The following is a 20,041-nucleotide window of genomic DNA, read 5'->3' on the forward strand; positions in this document are numbered from 1 at the left end:
GTTCAATCGTACTGACCGGGCGCCGGTGCTTACACCTGGGCGTCGATGAATTTTACACCCGGGCAACGATAATTTCTATAGAAAATGAACGCCGAAGACGGGATCGGAAGAACGGTTGGAATATTTTTTCTCTTTTTTGATGTGATAATGATGTCCTTCAAGGAAAATAACCCGACCACGGAACAAAATGATAAATTGGCTATAACTTGCAAGGATAACTGACAGGAAAAACACCTCTCATTTTTTGCTAATTCTCCCACATTGTAGGCGGGTATGACCAAATTATGCCGCAATCCACGAATTATGCAACATATACAGCAAAATCCGCGATCGAAATGACTGTAAATCTCACAGTTTATCGGAATTATATATTTTGACATTGTCAAGTCTTATTGGATTGATTGGTAATAGCAGAGACCTATATACTAGTATATAGGTCTCTGGTAATAGTTAAATAGGAAAATTAAACATTTCCGTATTTTACACCTGTGGCAACGAAGACGCTCTTGAGCTTAACACCCGGGCGCCGCAATTTGCTGACATGGTAGTGATGTAGAAATTACCAGAGTTGGCCTTTTGATGGTTTTTATTTATGTATTTTTTGCATTTATGCAACTCGTTACAATTCATTCACGGACATGCCTCTTTAAAGGGTCCGAATTTGTGCTTGTCAATCTGTCATCCGTTTTTGTTATGATCTATTTATAAAACTGCTCGAACCTGGTAGAGAGCTCCCCATGGAGTGAAATCTCCAGCCTGGACCGATCACAAGAAACGTGTTTTATAGGCCTACCACAGGTCCTAGCCTCGTCTGTCAATACACCCAATATATAATCAAGGTCAATAACTCGATCGGCATAGATAACCCACCTAATTTCAGGAAAATTGTAATTGTAGACAAACCATCGAAGATGTGCCGCTGGTAATGGTCTCAATCGACAGACAAATGTCCCCCCTTTAATTTGGTATATAATTCACTATATATATAGTCATAGAACTATCACTAGACGTCACAAAACATCGAAAATTAGTCAGATTTTATTTAGTCGGACACTCATCTGTCCAGCGAATAACACGAAATGTCTCTAGAGAGTAGCTTCAACAGTACCGCATGTCAGCACTCCAGTCTCTAAACGATGAAACTTAGGCAGGAAACAAACTTACTTGCACATGTGTTCCTATCTAAAAATTACCCTGTTGCTCGCCTCTGGCTTTTGTTGATAACGCATCGCTGATTTTATGCCTGAAGCCGCCATGTTTTCCGCTGTGTAAGAAGTTGTTATCTCAACGCTGATTGGTTCGTTATTTTCAGGTAATTCGACCTTCACATTCGCTAATTCTCTCGAAACTCTCGGGGTTTTTCATATCACAATCGCTAAACGGAAATCGTATCCGAACAATGTAATTGGCGGACTTTTCGAATGGTGTTATTTAGCGGAATTTTTTTAGCAGACGAACTTTAAGGATGGCAGTTGTCACTTGGTAATTCTTAATTATTTATGGAAACCATTATATCATAGGCATGAGACAGTTAAGAATTTTCAGATATTAATCATGAGTTAAAAATTATATTACAGACAAAAAATATATGACTATATGTCTTTGATTGATTACATATAGATGCATCATTACTATGTTACTTAATAGCAAACTTAATTAAAGGGCCGATGGGAATTGTTTAGACCTATGACAGGCCATAGCTATCATAGTGATTTTTTATGTATATTTTAAATTTTTAGTAATTAACTGGTGTTATTTATTTGATAATAGCACAGCATGTTTTATGCAAATTATGGTTCAGCAGTTTAATTTTATCTGAACTTAAAATTGAAAACAAGATCTGTCGGAGGACCGCATCTTTTAGTTAGACTCATGAACATGAGGAGATAGTCTATTCCCTCATGGGGACCATAATACCAAATATAAACACAACTAGAAAATAGTCTGCAAGATATGTAAGCCGCAATGTGAAAACAAGTCATGTGACAACCATTGTTGAACATGTACAGATCATGTGACTTATGAAGATTGTCCAGCTGATTTATGTGACACACCATAAGCTTGATCAACATATATACAGTACTAGTTATGAGACATCCATTGATCAACAGCTTACACCAAAACTGTAACATTTGAAACAATATATATAATATTATTGCAATGAGAAATAAAACCCATCCAATGATAAAATTCAACAAGAGCAGGAGGTACATTATGAAACTGTAAATACCAGCAGCAATACAGAACAAATAATAAAATGGAAAAAAAATTAAAGATTGATTGAATGTTCAATATGAAAATATACATAGTGTTAGTGTAAATCAGACATATTACATACCATTTAAGAAGTATGACACTAGCTACACCATATTGCATCTCTAGATCTATTAAACACAAGAAGTGAGTGTACATGCATGTGAAACTATCTACTTACAATGAGGAAGTATACCACAGCTCTTTCATTACACACTGAAGAAATGTGGCACTGTTCCTCCATTACACACATTATAAGTGTGGCACTGTCCCTCCATTACACACACTGAAGAAGTGTGGCACTGTTCCTCCATTACACACATTATAAGTGTGGCACTGTTCCTCCATTACACACATTATAAGTGTGGCACTGTCCCTCCATTACACACACTGAAGAAGTGTGGCACTGTTCCTCCATTACACACATTATAAGTGTGGCACTGTCCCTCCATTACACACACTAGAAGTGTGGCACTGTTCCTCCATTACACACACTGAAGAAGCGTGGCACTGTTCCTCCATTACACACACTAGAAGTGTGTTCCTCCATTACACACACTAGAAGTGTGGCACTGTTCCTCCATTACACACACTGAAGAAGTGTGGCACTGTTCCTCCATTACACACATTATAAGTGTGGCACTGTTCCTCCATTACACACATTATAAGTGTGGCACTGTCCCTCCATTACACACACTGAAGAAGTGTGGCACTGTTCCTCCATTACACACACTAGAAGTGTGGCACTGTTCCTCCATTACACACACTAGAAGTGTGATACTGTTCCTTTATTACACACACTAGAAGTGTGTTCCTCCATTACACACACTGAGAAAGTGTGACACTATATATATATATATATCACACACAATTTGGAATCCAGAAAAATATGTTTGATTTGTTATGAAATAATGGTAGTTTTAACATTTCTAAATCTAATTTATTGACAGTCATTACAGAAAAACCTTACTCCTTCTTGTCTTGCATTGTCCCACTTTTTTTTTGAACGAAGCCCTGCACAGTTCCTGTGTAGCCATTTAGAGCAGCTTTCACAGTATATCCAATACAATACACTACCAACTTTATTGCAAACTTTGCAGACTTCCTCTTCTTCAGGATCTTTTTGAAGCATTGCTTCACCCTCTTCAGTCGAGGTACCTTTAGGTTCTTTCTGAGTGTCCTCAAAAGAATCTGCTGCAGAACTTGGTCCTGGTTGAGGTTCTGAAAGAGTAGTTGTCTCTGCCATCTTGGATTCTGTGTCATGGTGAATGACGTTTGGATTTGGCATGGCATTACTGGCGAGTATCCTTGCTTTCAAGTCCTGCATTAATTTTGCTTTTGTATAAACCCTTGATACCTTCAGAGAGTATGCCTTGCATAATGTTTGGAGGTTGGTCTTGGTAAATGACTTCAAAACATCTTTCTGTTGGAGAAGTAAACCTTTCAGTAAATTGTGTGACATATCTTTACCTATGGAGTTATCTTTACTGATACTATCAAAGCTGACTGTTCCCTGAATATCACTTTGTTTTGATTTCTTGATCAAAATTTGCTTTCTGTGAGCTAATGTTTTCTCCACTGAAAATGCTTGAAGCAGGTCTTTCCTAAATTGATTAAGCATCACCATGACAAACTTCTCAACAATATCCTTGTAAATACACTCGGTCACAGAGACTTCCAATGTGAGTTTATTGAGAATGTCTTCAACGACTGATGAACCCACATCACATGTATTTTCATACAAAGAAAAACTTTTCATAGGCACTGTCTTGACAACTTTCAGAAACTGTTCGTAAAGTTGAATATTCCCCATGATTACATTAAAGCATTGACTGTGGAGATGTTGACCGTGTTGATGGAGATGTTGATCAGTCAGGTTTGTAAGACAATGTTCACACAGCTTCATGAAAAATAAGAATAGTTCATCTCTGATCTGAGTTAACCCCCTGCTTACATTTTGTTTCCTGATGACATCAACCAATGTTTCAGGAAGAGCAGAATGTTTTTCCAACACAACCTCATTCTCCCTTAAAGCATCAAGTATGTTGATTGCCATTGTTGATTCCTCATACTGTTGCTGGTCTTCAATGCTGACTTTGGTTGCTCTTGTCTTCTGAAGCTGCAGATTGCGATATCTGACCTTACTGATACAATACCCACCAACATAACGGATCCTCGCTTTTGATGCACTGGTCACAAACCTCTGGTAAGTGGATTTCTTGGTTGTCTGGAAGAGGTCAACCTTCTCCTGAAGCAAGAACTTCCTTACCTCCACTGCCAACTTGTAGCAGATGTGGGCTTGGGCATCAGAATGTATGGGCAGGTCTTGAAACAGTATCATGGTAGTCAAGAGGTATTCCTGGCTTGTTTGATGCCGATTGCATTTTTCATAAAAATGACAAAGAGCCTCAGACTTTACTGGACCAGAGGCAGTGACGTTGAGGTCTTCCATAAATGCAGACAAAACTAAGAATTGTTTTTTGCAGAAGTCTGCAACCCTCTCAACATGAAACTTCAGCAAATGGTCAATCAATTCATTTGATTCCGTTTGTATAGCTGTGGCTTCATGCTTTGATCGCATTGTTTGAAGGAGAGCCCCTGGGTCAAATGAAGCCGGCAAAGTATACTCAGATAGTTCATCAGTTGAGAATACACTGTCAGATACAATGATTTTGTTGAAGTCATCATCAAAAGTATCTTCATCTTCCTCTTCTGTTTCTGCTTCACCTTCACATCCGAGATTCCCATCAACAATGAAATCGTCGTCGTCATCTGGCCCAAATATGGTCTGCCAATCCATGGACACCTGTCTGAAAAATTAAAAACAATAAAAATTGGTGATAATTATTATAAATGTTACAGTAAATGTCTGACTCCCCCAGGCCTACCAGCTGAACATTTTCCATTAAAATCTCTTAACAAAAATGCATTAAATCCTTGTTTATGGATAATGTATGATGAAAGAAATGACCTTGCACCATTTTGAAGGTTACAGGGGTATATATGTTTAAAAAAAATAACATTTCTATATATAAACCAAAAGTTATGTTTAAGTTCATACAAACTTTTATCATTTCTTTATTCAACTTCAATATCAACAAACTTTATTAACACAGAAAGAAAGTCAATAGGATAGCCTATCTAAGTCTTCTCCTTAGTAACAACAGGTGGTAAGAAATACAGACAAATATAATGTATATGTACACATTGATATGACAAATTAACTTACATATATATATATACAATTGAAATCAAATATATCGGGGATAGATAACACATTATATACAGTCTCGAATATGTCATGACGTTTATTTGTGTGTATATATATTTGTGTGAAGGAGTTAAGGTGTGTATGATATAAATATAAAGTAAACATAAAAAGACCAACAGTACAAATGTGTTTACAGTTTGTAGGTTATTATTAAAGGCTTATTAACTAAATTGCTTATCTTTCTAATTTCAGGATGTTTTCAAGATTGATAGAAGAAGGCACTGTATCGGCAAATGTTTTGTTTGAGACATATCGCTTGGAAATAACGGATCTTGGCTATAAAGAAACTGATGTTACATCTCCACAACTGTTTTCTCAATATGTTACACAGTTGTACCCCAATGTTAAGAAAACAAGACAACATATTGGATCTTTGAAACAAACTATTTATATTGGACTATCATTATCTACCAACTCTTTCCAAAGGGATAGAAAAATAACACCAGAAGAACTAGTAACTAACCTACCACTTGGTTTTATATTGACTAAAAAAACAGAACAAAAAATTCAATGGTCATATCCAACACCTCACATTTCAAATGGAAACACTGTCTATAAAGATATAACTTTCAATAAAGACGGAAGCTGGCAGATGGTCATTGGGACGAAAGACATTGATTTGAAAAGCATTGGAATAGATAATAGTTTCATTGGTGATTTAGATTTGGTCTGTAAACAGGTGACTTCAATTAGACTGTGTGAAGGAATCGCTATTGACAAAAATATAGTATGTAGTCGTTTCCACATCCTTGATGCATGGCAAGACAGTGATGGCAAATGCGAGAAACATTTAAGATCAATTAACTGTGTCAAAGTAATTGGATTCATTCACAGATCTCAAGTGTGTAGAGTATGCCAAAAAATGACATTTGGGTCACAAACAGAGAATACCACACAAGAAAATTCAAGTCCTCAACTTACTCTTACTCTTAGGGAGCAATTTCAAAAGTTAATTCCAAATGCACCAGAAAACATGCTTGAACTTTTAATAAGTCAAGCCAATAACTGTGGAAAGGATGCCCGTGGTAGAAGATGGAGTCAAGTATTGATTTCAATTTGCCTTCAACTCTTCACAAGAAGTCCAAGTGGTATCTGTATGTTAAGAAACAGTGGCATATTAATGCTTCCATCACCTTCCCTACTGATTTTGTATAAAAACAATGTGAAGCATGAAGTAGGGTTCAAAGAGGAGATATTTCATTGGATGTATAGTGAGGCAAAGCGGCTAAATATTTCTTCCGCTGGTATGATTGGTGGTGTTATACTAGACGAGATGGCTATACAGAGTGACATTCAGATAACCAAGAATGGTGACGTCGTGGAACTCCTTGGATTTACTGACCTAGGTCAAGAAGGAAACATGTGTGAGGTCCTCAAATCAGGCAAGAAAGAAAAGACATTAGGAACTCATGTACTTCAGCTGATTTTTCTGGGTGTAACAGGATTTCGCTTCCCTTTTGCACATTTTTTATCAACGACAGTACAAGCAGCACAGCTTCATGTTTTATTTTGGGATGCTGTGGATTGGCTAGGAATGTATGGGTTCCAAGTTGCCTATACTTGCATGGATGGAGCACCATGCAACAGATCCTTCATGCATATAAACTTGCAGCATCGCCTGGTTGAGGAATCTGTATGTGTTCCTAGTCCATGTAGATTCAATACATCGGTTATTTTTATGATGGATTTCTCTCATTCTATCAAGAAAATCAGAAATAATATCATGAAAAGTGGAGTTTCAAAGGAGTCAACAAGATTATTGACACTTCAAGATGGTACCCAAATTCAATGGCAGATGTGGATAGAGTGCTACAGATGGGACCAACAAAATGGCCTCTCTCTCCACAGAAGTCTAACAAATGAACACATCTTTCCAAGTTCACAAATGAAAATGAGAAACCACCTCGCTGAAGAAGTGCTGAACAATGAAATGCTTCATCTCTTTCTTCAGTACCAAGCATCTCTTGGCAAGAAAGGAGAAGTGTTGAACGGGGCTATTCAGCTTATTCGACAAACGTCTAAGCTGATAAGTATATTTCGGGATAGAAGACCAATTCAAACCAACGATGATGAGAGACTTAAAGTACTGCAAGAAGCTCTAAGCTGGTTTATTGACTGGAAATCTACAATAACATCAGATTCGTCATTGTCAAAACAGGTCAAGGCACATATGCTAATGTCTTCACAATGTATAGAAGATTTGCAGGCATGTGTAATTGGATTTGTAGAACTTTGTTCTAAGCTTACATCAGGCAGTGACTCAATATCTATAACACCATGTTTAGTCAATTCAGATGCTATAGAAAATGAGTTTAATCAGCAGAGATCAACATTCAATGGTGCAAACACAAACCCAAATGCCCTTCAATACCGAAGAACACTGAATAATATCATACTTGGTCAAAATATTGTATCTACGAAAGCAAATGCTGGCAAAAACAATGCTGCTTTATCATACGCGTTCCAAAATCCAAATCCCTTGAAGACCCAAAAAAGGAAAATCCAGGACAAGCCAGCTGATTCACAGAAAATTAAAATCATCAGAATGTAATTATTTTGATGTGTGAATGGTGTATATTTGACGATTTTGTATCATCAGATGTGCAGTGCAACACTAACGTGAAATACTTTTTTTTAATAATTTTTCTGAAGTCCTGTTAACAGCCATGGTCATTTCAGTACTCGCCTGGTTTGGAGATGCAGGAATGCCAGAGTACCCAGAGAAAAACCACTGAACATTGAACATTGAACCAAGTATGTGTTGAACTCACAACCCAAAGATGTATGGCTAGTGATAAAGTGTCGGGATATTTCAATGGACCACAAAGGCCCAAAAATAATGTGAAATTAATATGGTAGTGTGTATCAGTGACAGTGTAATGGATGTAAATATAATATCTATGGCAATTTGAATACCTGATAGCATTACAGCAGTGTAGACTGTCATCAAGTTCTCGAGACGGTGTGTCAATGAAGGTCTGGACGATATCTGGCTGCTGAATACAAACACTCGGATTGAAATTCAGGATACGAAGCCCAGCCGCACTCCTAACTCTTCCCATGGCAACGCCTAGCTGACCAGCTTTAAATATGTTGCGACAGTCAACTTCTACTCTGAAATAAGAATTTTTATAAAGTGTGTAAAGTTTAACTGACTATTATATCATATTCAATGATGTTTACATTGTACTTATAACAAGCACTTTATAGCAGGTGCATGTAGTCCAAAACATTATAATACAGACATTTTTCTACGCAATGTTTAGCAACATTATCTTGGAAAAATATCAATTTAATCCAACATAAATCAACTAATAGTTACAAATATATTTACTTAACATATATATGCATGACACCATGAGACAAGTCAAATGAAATTAATCAAATTATTCTATTTCATTCAAGTGAGTACTTAAAGAAAACTACAAGATTTATGATGTAAAAATAAAAAAATTAGTTACAGAAAAAAAAAGATTAGCATTGTTATGTAATACATGCCTACATATGTTTATTTATATGTATATATATGTAAGCAATAAGTATACATGTGTGAATGAATATGAGCCTTTGTGAATGTTGTGAATGAATATGAGCCTTTGTGAATGTATGTATGTTTGTTTGTATGTATGTAATATTTTCTCCTTATATCTGATTGAACTCTCTTTATTATTACTTCGAAATCCTTTTCTTTATCTTCTTCTTTATCCTTTCTACGTTTTATTCTAATAAAAAACTTCTCCTAATATAGATCAATTACATCCTTCTGCATTTAATCTTTCTTGTGTATTGCAATACTATATAATACATATCTTTCTATTTCTCATTGTTTCTTCTCTTTTACAACAATCAGATAACCAGATTTCTTGGAAAGGACCACTATAGGCTTAGCCTGTTGTCTAATCCATTTATTTATATAACTTTATTTAAATGTATAAACACTAATTACTTGATATAAAATATTTTGAAATGAAATGAGATCACTTTTTTTTCCTTTTCTTTAGAACATATAATACCTATCCAGAGTCATTCCTTGGGCCTTGTGGATACTCAGGGCAAAGGCAAGCTTCAATGGGTACTGCATCCTTTCTGCCACATTCTTTCCAATGACAGGACTAAATACTAAATGAACATAAATACATGCAATGTATGTGTAATCAATATCATTATAATGTATGTACATTGTAATCATTATAAGTACTGTGAACTGTGTCATCAATACATTTGGGCTTTCAGTAATATTTGTTTCCCAAACTAGATTCAATAGAACTTGGGCATTGTTGTATTGACAGATTGTGTGTAAATAGATTGGGCTATTTATAAGTAAAACAGAATAACTGAGTAGTTATTTAATTATGGATAATCTATATATACATGATAACATACATTATTTTGTAATGATTAATTATTAATAATTAAGCAATTATGATCATTCTATCATCAAATTAAAACCCATGTATACAAGTGTTTTAGTACATATGAATAACTGTTATCAAGATCATATGAATTTCATTTGACATCTCAACTTTAAGCATCTTATATTTACCTGTGAACTTAATTTTTGTTATCCTATGTACACCTAATGATCCGAAGTCCACTACAGGTCCATCTTTCCCCAGTGAAACAATATATCCCTGCAATCCATTGTAAAGAACTTTGGAAAAATTGCGAAGGAGCACAACTGGACAACCTTCCTTCAACCAAAGTTTTTGTGGAGCCAGTATCTTTGAGAGATGTTTTTTATCCCCAGTATCAACTGCAGAGTACTCAATCAACTCTCCCCTCCAGTTCAAAATACGCCTTCTGTTATAGTCATCCACAAGGTTATTAGTAGCAAACAACTTAACAGAAGGAGGCCCTGTTGGTAATGGCCTCTCCATAGAGTTAATAAGGGTTAATGATTCTTCTGTCAGTTCAACCCCTTCACTGACCTCTTGGATGGCTTTAATAAGGGTCTGGTCTTGTTGCCTGATTATGTCACATAATATAACACGATGAGGAACAGCAGTTTGAAATAGTTCTGACTGAAAGCAGAAGTTACCTTCATCATTGTATTGTACATTAGGAACAGGTGGGAGTTGTCTGAAATCGCCACAGAGTATAAGTTGTATACCACCAAAGATAGCATCTGGATTTTTCAGGCTGCATACTTCCTCCAGTTGCTGAAAAAGCTTATCTGAAAGCATGCTTATTTCATCTATTATTAGTGTGTCAGCCTTCATCAATCGTTCTAAAGTGTCTCTGTGTTTGGGGGTTTCCTTGATCAATGTAGCAATTTCTTTGGATGAATATCGACCGTCATCTATGCCAGCCCATCTGTGAATTGTCATCGCATTGCTAAAATTTGCACAAGCTATCCCTGTTGTACACGTGATATGAACACTTTTGTCTGCTTTACGGAGTCCGTTTTCTATTTCTGAAATCAGAAAGGACTTGCCAGTTCCCGCTGATCCACCTATGTATAAATTGTGGACTGCGATGGCAATATCATAGGCTTCCTTCTGTTTTAAATTCATTTTTGAGAACAGTGTGCATGTCACAGTACAAATCTATATACATTGTATTTAGATCACGGACAGTAGATGCACCGTGCTACTAAAAGGTGTTTTTACGATGCATCTTACCTTTTCCACTGTAAGGATGCTAACATTTTGTACTTTACATATACAAAGTCATGATTTATGACAAATTATTTCGTATCTGAAGTTGATAAACCTGTAGAGTGATGGGAAATACAAATCGCACATGCTGCTCTGCTTCTGCTTGTTTGTTGTTATAATTCGGATACGATTTCCGTTTAGCGATTGTGATATGAAAAACCCCGAGAGTTTCGAGAGAATTAGCGAATGTGAAGGTCGAATTACCTGAAAATAACGAACCAATCAGCGTTGAGATAACAACTTCTTACACAGCGGAAAACATGGCGGCTTCAGGCATAAAATCAGCGATGCGTTATCAACAAAAGCCAGAGGCGAGCAACAGGGTAATTTTTAGATAGGAACACATGTGCAAGTAAGTTTGTTTCCTGCCTAAGTTTCATCGTTTAGAGACTGGAGTGCTGACATGCGGTACTGTTGAAGCTACTCTCTAGAGACATTTCGTGTTATTCGCTGGACAGATGAGTGTCCGACTAAATAAAATCTGACTAATTTTCGATGTTTTGTGACGTCTAGTGATAGTTCTATGACTATATATATAGTGAATTATATACCAAATTAAAGGGGGGACATTTGTCTGTCGATTGAGACCATTACCAGCGGCACATCTTCGATGGTTTGTCTACAATTACAATTTTCCTGAAATTAGGTGGGTTATCTATGCCGATCGAGTTATTGACCTTGATTATATATTGGGTGTATTGACAGACGAGGCTAGGACCTGTGGGCCTACAGTTAATTAAATACAATATTTATAATATATCCAGTATATGAGTAAAAAGACACTTAACATCTACATCAATTTCACGGGTTTTAGGTTTTTGAAAAATTGTCGAATGTCAACATAAATTTCGTGAGAGTTTATATAGATCTTTTATACCATCAATGCATGTTGCAAGTTTTGTGTTTACGTCCAATGCGTTTCCTCCTTTTTCTGACTGTGTCTACCCGCGGTTGGAATATGGTTGACTACCTCGCATTCTGAATAACAATATATCACATGTAAAGTGCGCAAGGCCGAACTTACGTTCCCCTTACAATATACAATCTGACAGATGGAGTACATACTGAAGTAATAGTTGGTTGCCGCAAAGTGCACATGCTTTTAGAGCATCGGCCAAAGTCCCCAACTCCACTATGCGTCGGCCCGTGCGCCATGAAGTGTCCTCTTGTTCTACATTGCCATAAATTGGAGATGTGCTAACCTCTTCCTGACTTGATATAAATTGTCTCCGCCGAGACTGTAACTAACGTTATATGGTCGTCACACATTGGCACAAATGTGATACATCGGCGCTGTCCTTGTTTTCAATGGACCATCTTTAATCACAGGTGCCTGACTCGTTTTATAAAATAATAACATATAGAGTACATATAAATGAGAGTACTCTATATGTTATTATTTTATAAAACGAGTCAGGCACCTGTTTTTTTGCTTTAATTTATGTTCTCACTTCATTGAAAGCATAAGCCTTACCTAGTCTTTTAGTTTTACAAAACTGACCCCTTTACCTCTTGACCGTATCGTGCTGTAGGCCTAAACATTTATCTCCCAGCTGACTTGAAAATGTATAGTTTTCACTTGTTAACAATGTATCTAACAAATTGATTTTTAATTTATTTACATGATCAAACTAGGTATATTTTCAACATTCCACATGCTACTGTCGCTCTAGTATTTTTGTAAATGATTAACAAATAATTGTTAATATGTTTTGATTTTTAATTAGACGTGTTTGTGTGAGTGAAGGAAATATTGACAAAAAAGTTACGATGTTTGTATTGCTGTCAAAATGAATGTTTTTGGTTTCTTCATGTTTTATGTGAGGGCCATATGTAAGATTAGTACTGTACTAAATATGTAACCCTCGTGAAATAAAGTTTTATTATTATTATTATTATAAAACCAGATGTAACTATTCGTGAATATAATCAAGGGCCCGGATCGCCGGACGCCGGATCGCCGGATCGCCGGACTCATGTCTGTGACGTCACAGAAGGGTCGGTCTACCTTAAGTATAATAGAATAATATATAATCTTAGTGACGCTAGATTGTATCCATGCGCGAAAATCTATTCACATTCCAATGCGAAAATTAACCAATAAAATTATCCAAAAATATTTACATCTCTCCCTAATTCTTCAGCTTAGTAAACTCTGACTGTGTTGAAATTAGCGTAAAACAGTGAAAAGGGTTAAGCGGATTAATAAGCGTGGGAAAGTTTAACATAATCATGACGTCGTATGTTTGTGACGTTACCGGAACGTCAATTAGACGTCGCCATTTTCATAGGAGTGATCAACGCAATTTTAGCGTTTTCTCCTGTTACCCGATTGTAATGATATTTGGTGTAGTTCAACCATAAGCTCTACACAGTCAGAGTTATCGCCCTTGTGAGAGCACATGTGATTCATTCGAATAAAATGGCTGCTGGAACACACACGTAATGTCTTAGTGTCGTTCCTCTTAATGGAAAGCTACGGTACGATCAACCAAGACCTGATCTACACGATAGCATTATTACATGGTGTCTGAATAGTCTGAACTTAAGAAATGGCATTATCGGGGATCCAAACACCCGAATTAGACTTGAATTCTACAAATCTGCCGGAGGCATGGCGGAAGTTTCGGCAGCACGCTGGACTGATTTTTGATGGACCCTTGAAAGGCAAGGATGAAGCAACGAAGTGCACTTATCTATTATTATGGGTTGGACAAAAAGGTATCGATATTTACACTACATGGAACCTGTCCGAGGAAGACGGCAAGAAAATTAAATCGTACGACGATGGCTTTGCAAAACATGTACAGCCGAAGGCTAACCCAGTATTTGCACGATACAAATTTAATAACATTGTTCAGGATACGTCAACGTTTGACGAGTTTGTAACAAAACTAAAGCTAGCTGTGAAGGACTGCTCGTACACAAATGCAGATGAGATGGTACGTGATCGTATTGTCTTCGGTGTTAGTTCACAGAAAGCTAGAGAAAAACTTATCAACGAAGGGAAAGACTTAACTATGGACAAGGCAGTACAAATTGGACAGAGTCACGATTACGAACAAAAGCAGATGAGCACAATGACGATGGGAGCACAGGCACAAGAAATACACGCAATTTCACACAGAACAAAGGGACATTACTCTAGTCGCGAAAGTGAACACAGACGGGGTGAAAGAAAATATTAACGTCAACAACATGGAACAGACAAACAGTACGTGAATAATAACACATTCAGTGACAAAAACAACACAAAAGAGTGTGGGAGCTGTGGAAGGGAACATAAACCCTCTGACGTATGTCAAGCAAAAGGCAGAAGATGCAAAAAGTGCAACAAATGGAACCATTTTGCTGTGAAGTGTAGATCTAGAGACATACATCAAATAACAGGCGGTGATGAATCGGAGTCTGAGTAATCAGACAGTTTTTTCATTGATACTATAAGTAATAACACTCAAAAGCACAACAATAATCAAGCCCTGGTCTCTATCACTACAGGCCCCAACTCCTGCCCAGTTACATTTAAACTTGATACAGGTGCCCAGGTAAATGTGTTGCCCAAGAGTGTATTTCATAAAATATGCCCAAATATGACCCTGTCTAAGCCCGAAAAACACTTGTCGTCTTATGGAGGCGCACCCATTGAAACACTAGGTCATTGTGACTTAAAATGTCAGTATAAATGTAAGTCCATGAGTGCAGAGTTTTATGTTGCAGATAAGGCCTCAGTCCCAATACTTGGTCTACAGTCATGCCTTGACCTTGAACTAATAGAGTTAGTTTACTCCGTTGATCGAGACATACCGCCAGACATGTCTATAGGGTACACCGAAACTACCCTCGATAAATCGAACGTATTCACCAACTACAAAGACGTTTTTGAAGGAATTGGACTTTTTCCAGGTGAGTGTACTATCCATATTGACCCAAACGCGCAGCCAGTTGTCCATCCACTGCGTAAGGTGCCCGTGGCACTTCGTGACAAACTTAAATGCGAGTTAGACCGGATGGAAAAGTCAGACATTATAACTAGAGTAAATGAACCGACAAAGTGGGTCAATTCGCTGGTGGTGGTAGAAAAATCGTCTGAAAAGTTACGCGTTTGTTTGGACCCCCAAGATCTGAACAGAGCCATAAACCGTCCACATTATCCCATGAGAACTCTCGGGGAAGTTCCTCCCGACCTAAACGGTGCTAGTTACTTTACAAAGCTTGACGCACGCTCTGGCTATTGGGCTTTAAAGCTAGATCACAAGTCTTCGTTACTCACGACATTTAACACTCCGTATGGGAGGTATTGTTTCCTGCGCATGCCATTTGGAATTAGATCGGCTCAAGATGAATTTCAACGCGTCATTGATGAAAGTTTTGAAGGACTTCGTGGAGTGTCAACCATTGTGGATGACATACTCGTATACGGCAAAACTCGCCATGAGCACGACTCGAACCTACGAGCTGTTTTGAACCGTTGACGCAGTGTAGGCATTAAACTCAATGATGATAAACTTGATGTTGGTGTTGACCGCGTTGTATATTTCGGACATGTTTTGACCTCGCATGGTCTTGAACCAGATCCAGCGAAGGTTATTGCAATACGCGACATGGAGGCACCAGGTGACAAGGGTGAGTTGGAAACCGTTCTTGGTATGGTGAACTACTTGTCAAAGTTTGCACCCAATCTCTCAGAGATCACTAACCCCCTTCGTCAGTTATTACCGCGCAATGTAGAGTAAAGGAAATGTTTGGTATTCTTTTCGGTTGCAAAAGATTCCATCACTTTGTCTATGGTAGACATGTGGATGTAGACACCGACCACAAGCCCCTTGAAAGTATTCTCAAAAAAACACTCTCAGTTACCCCAGCCCGACTTCAGAGAATGATGTTACAGTTACAAAAGTATGATCTGACAGTCAGACATGTACCAGGTAAGAAAATCCCAGTTGCTGATACGTTATCCAGAAATTTCTTACCCACCACATATCCTGAAATTTCAAAAGGTCTTGATGTCCAAGTCCATACAGTAATGTCAAATATACCTGTAATTACGCACCCGCAAAATGGCTGAACTCAAGCTTGCATTTGAATCAGATTCACAAGTGTGTATGCTTAAAACCACAATACTTGAAGGATGGCCCGAGTCTAGAAAGGATTGTCCCAAGTCCATATTGGAATACTGGAACCACCGTGACGAATTGTCAGTCATTGATGGTCTGATCCTCAAAGGCCCCAAGTTAGTCATACCTAAAAGTATGAGGCCAAATATGCTAGACACCCTCCATACTGGTCACATTGGTATTGAAAAATGTCGGTATTGAAAAATGTCGCAGTCGTGCTAGAGACGTTATGTTCTGGCCTGGTCTAAATAAAGACATTTCCGACTTCATACTTGGTTGTCAGGTCTGTCTAGAATTCAGAAATACTAACCCCAAAGAGCCCCTGTTACCACGTGACATCCCGGAACGCCCATGGCAAGTCTTAGCCACAGACCTATTCTCCTGGGACGGATAGGACTTTGTGGTTGTAGTTGATTATTACAGTCGCTATTTTGAGGTAAACAAACTATCCAACACCTCCAGTAGCTCCGTAATCGCTAAGCTAAAAGTCATATTCGCCCGCCATGGCATTCCCGAAAAGTTAATATCAGACAACGGTCCGCAATACAGCAGTGACAAATTTTCTAACTTTGCGCGTACATGGGATTTTATTCATGAAACATCTAGTCCGTTATACCCGCAATCCAACTGTTTAGCTGAAAAAAAGAGAATATTCACTAAAGCTAAAGCTGACCGGAGAGATCCGTATCTCGCGATCCTTGAATTCCGTACTACACCTCTGGAATCCGTCGCAAATGCTCATGGGTCGACGTCTCCGATCTGTCATACCTACATCACATGTACAGCTTAAGCCTTCGCTCAAAAAATCATGACAAAATCCGCGATAAGCTACAAAATGCCCAAACCATCAGAAACTATATTTTGACTGAGGTTCACGTCCACTCAGTGACCTTGACATTGGCGAAACAACCCGCATTAAACGTGAAGGTAGATGGCAGAAAGCTAAAGTTGTCAAGCAGAATGATAGTAGGTCATACACCGTTGCCACACCTGATGGAGGCGTATATAGGCGCAACAGAAGGCATATCATGAAGACCAATGAAACCCCATTAATCAACACAGACCCAGATCCTCAAATTCCCTTTACTGACAACCAAGGTACCCAAGATAGTAATGTAGGTCACTGCAACAGCCCTGTCAAAAACCTGCCCGAAAAGCATCCAACTTGCTCCCCAACAATATCTGAGGAGCAAGTTATTCCACTCAAAAGTACCCCAAATACATCTCATGATTTAGGTTACATCACACGCTCAGGTCGCGTTGTTAAACACAGGAAAATCGAATCGATGTGAACATTTATTTTTTGTGAATCGACTGTGAATCAATTTGGTAAATTTCATGTTGGATTAATTTGTACTCTGAATTTCATAATTTAGTTATACTTGTGTGTATTAGAATTCTACCAAGGAATGGATTGAAAAGTTTCTAGAAACATTAATTGATTAGTTTCAAGTTAATCTCCAGTGAATATGAACTCTTAACAGTATTTTCTTTTAATTTCAAAACAAGAGCGATGTAATGATATTTGGTGTAGTTCAACCATAAGCTCTACACAGTCAGAGTTATCGCCCTTGTGAGAGCACACGTGATTCATTCGAATAAAATGGATGTTGGAGCACACACGTAATGTCTTAGTGTCGTTCCTCTTAATGGAAAGCTACGGTACGATCAACCAAGACCAGATCTACACGATAACATTATTACACCGATGACCTCTGTACAAAAATCTAATGTCAAAAACTGGAGATTGAGGAAATAAGTGGATATTCAACTTCTCCAAGAGGAAAGCTAACAACAAATGGTTGAAGCGTACAGTTCCTATAGAACAATCGACCACTTCACTCGCTGTGCTTGACAACCATAGTTAATCGGAGACGGAAATTGTGGATTGTGTATATACATTAAGCAAAAATGTTGAGTTGTTTCTTTTAATTTTGTTAACAATACTGGTTTCTTAACATAGACTCACCGGGACTATATTATCCACGAGAGCCGAAGTTACCAACGTCGCAACATATCACGACTTTCATTTTCTTCGTACGGTTGTTTGATGTAAATATATGCATTGAACGGTGTTTTTATTGCGTTTACGGTGGTATAAACGCAAAGGGTTACAGACATGATCAATATGTAGCGCTAACACACTATATTGAATATGTCTGTATTCCATTGCGTTCATACCACCGTAAAAGCAATAAAAACACCGTTCAATCCCTATTTAGTTGCCTCGTTTGTTTACAATATATAAATAATTAAAGAAACGTATCTAATTACCTGCAGGAAAACAAACAAAAACGTATGGACATTGAAAACGGTTTAGGTGACATTTAAAGATACAAAGTTCAAATAATTAAATAACATTTAGTTAAAATTGAAATAAGATTTACATGTATTTAAATGTGTTTCTACCACAATACCATGTGTTATTCAACTCTCAGACCATCAGTTAATCATTACAGCTGTTGATTAACAATCTGTTTATACCACACGTGGTATAAACTCTGTACGCATTTCGATTGGCTAACACGGTGAACTTTGACCCAATCTGCAATTGTTATTGACGTCATCAATAATATCATGACGTCACATCACCGGGTCCCGGACGTCACCGGTACACTTTATTTGCATACACGAAATAATACTTGGCCACGTTTCCCTTTGATTCAAGCCGATAATATTGTGGTAGAAACAGTTCACACGACTCGAAATTGTTGGATATGGAATTTATTTCATACGAGTAAGTTATTTTTTAAAAGTTGCAAAAAACACTCGCTAAAGCTCGTGTCTTTTGTAACTTTTAAAAAATAACTTACTCGTGTGAAATAAATTCCATATCCAACAACCATTCGTTGTGTAACCTCTATGTACACGAACAACCGTTATAATTGCACAAAAGTGTGTATAGTGGTTAACAAGGTAAACAACTTCCCCCACAAAGGTGATATAATTACATAATATAGATTAAATTCAAAACAAAATGTGGTATTTAACATAATATACTGGTGAAATATCCATACCTAATTTGTAGAATTGACATATGAAAAATGTGCAGTCAGAACTTATACATGTATATATCATGTTAATATTTCAATAATTGTTGGTATGAGCTTGTGTCGAGTTTTCAATTCTAAAAGCAAAACAAAGCTTGTTTCAAATTATCAAACACAACTAACCAAAATCGTGTTTTATAATAAATTGATTGTCATATTTTAAATTCTAATTTTCTTGCCTTACTTCTTTCTAAGTTTTCTCCGTCCAAGCACTTTCTGTCTAATCTCTGTCTGTCTAACCTCTGTCTGTCTAAGCTTTGTCCGTCTAACCTCTGTCTGTCTAAGCTTTGTCCGTCTAACGTCTGTCTAACCTCTGTCTGTCTAACATCTTTCTAAGCTGTTTCCGTCTAACGTCTGTCTGTCTAACCTCTATCTGTCTAAGTTTGTCCGTCTATCCTGTCTGTCTAACTTCTGTCTAAGCTCTGTCCGTCTTAATGGGTCTGTTTCACCACTGTCTAACTTTTGACTAACTACTGTTTGACGAACCTCTTGTCTAGCTTCTGGCTGTCTAACCTCTGTCTTACATTTGTCTATCTAACCTCTGTCTGTCTAAGCTCTATTTAACCTCTGTCTAACCTCTTGTCTAACCTCTGTTGTCTGTCTTACCTCTTGTCTTATCTCTGTCTGTCTAACCAATGTCTACCTTCTGTCTGTCTTATCTCTGTCTAATTTCTGTCCGTATAACCTCTGTCTGTC

The 20,041-nt window shown here is 37.5% G+C and overlaps 3 protein-coding genes across 3 annotated transcripts; 2 read left to right on the top strand and 1 right to left on the bottom strand.

Annotated features, from left to right (window-relative positions):
* Positions 1 to 3,193: 3,193 nt before the first annotated feature.
* LOC117342023 lies at positions 3,194 to 11,037 on the bottom strand. Its single transcript, XM_033903984.1, has 4 exons — positions 10,068 to 11,037; positions 9,538 to 9,643; positions 8,441 to 8,638; positions 3,194 to 5,063 (listed from the first exon to the last, which is right to left on the bottom strand). Exons 1-4 carry the CDS (start codon positions 11,035 to 11,037, stop codon positions 3,194 to 3,196), a joined length of 3,144 nt encoding a protein of 1,047 aa, XP_033759875.1.
* Positions 11,038 to 14,873: 3,836 nt separating this feature from the next.
* Positions 14,874 to 15,653, top strand: LOC117342029 (uncharacterized protein K02A2.6-like). The gene has a single exon (XM_033903995.1). It carries the CDS (start codon positions 14,874 to 14,876, stop codon positions 15,651 to 15,653), a length of 780 nt encoding a protein of 259 aa, XP_033759886.1.
* A 585-nt stretch (positions 15,654 to 16,238) lies between these two features.
* Positions 16,239 to 17,085, top strand: LOC117342039 (uncharacterized protein K02A2.6-like). Its single transcript, XM_033904006.1, has 2 exons — positions 16,239 to 16,411; positions 16,719 to 17,085. Exons 1-2 carry the CDS (start codon positions 16,239 to 16,241, stop codon positions 17,083 to 17,085), a joined length of 540 nt encoding a protein of 179 aa, XP_033759897.1.
* Positions 17,086 to 20,041: the final 2,956 nt, after the last annotated feature.

Source organism: Pecten maximus, chromosome 2 (genome assembly GCF_902652985.1).
Source record: "Pecten maximus chromosome 2, xPecMax1.1, whole genome shotgun sequence".
Taxonomy (NCBI): domain Eukaryota; kingdom Metazoa; phylum Mollusca; class Bivalvia; order Pectinida; family Pectinidae; genus Pecten; species Pecten maximus.

Bases quoted from the DNA above. Each gene is read 5' to 3' on its own strand.
- LOC117342023 (XM_033903984.1), bottom strand. From the start codon at position 11,037: ATGAATTTAAAACAGAAGGAAGCCTATGATATTGCCATCGCAGTCCAC. The intron at 8,639-9,537 runs GTATTATATGTT...TTCTTATTTCAG, and splicing joins CAAGGAATGACTCTGGATAG to AGTAGAAGTTGACTGTCGCA. The intron at 5,064-8,440 runs GTATTCAAATTG...TTAATTTTTCAG, and splicing joins CACTGCTGTAATGCTATCAG to ACAGGTGTCCATGGATTGGC.
- LOC117342029 (XM_033903995.1), top strand. From the start codon at position 14,874: ATGAGTGCAGAGTTTTATGTTGCAGATAAGGCCTCAGTCCCAATACTT.
- LOC117342039 (XM_033904006.1), top strand. From the start codon at position 16,239: ATGGCTGAACTCAAGCTTGCATTTGAATCAGATTCACAAGTGTGTATG. The intron at 16,412-16,718 runs GTTAGTCATACC...TGATTATTACAG, and splicing joins CTGATCCTCAAAGGCCCCAA to TCGCTATTTTGAGGTAAACA.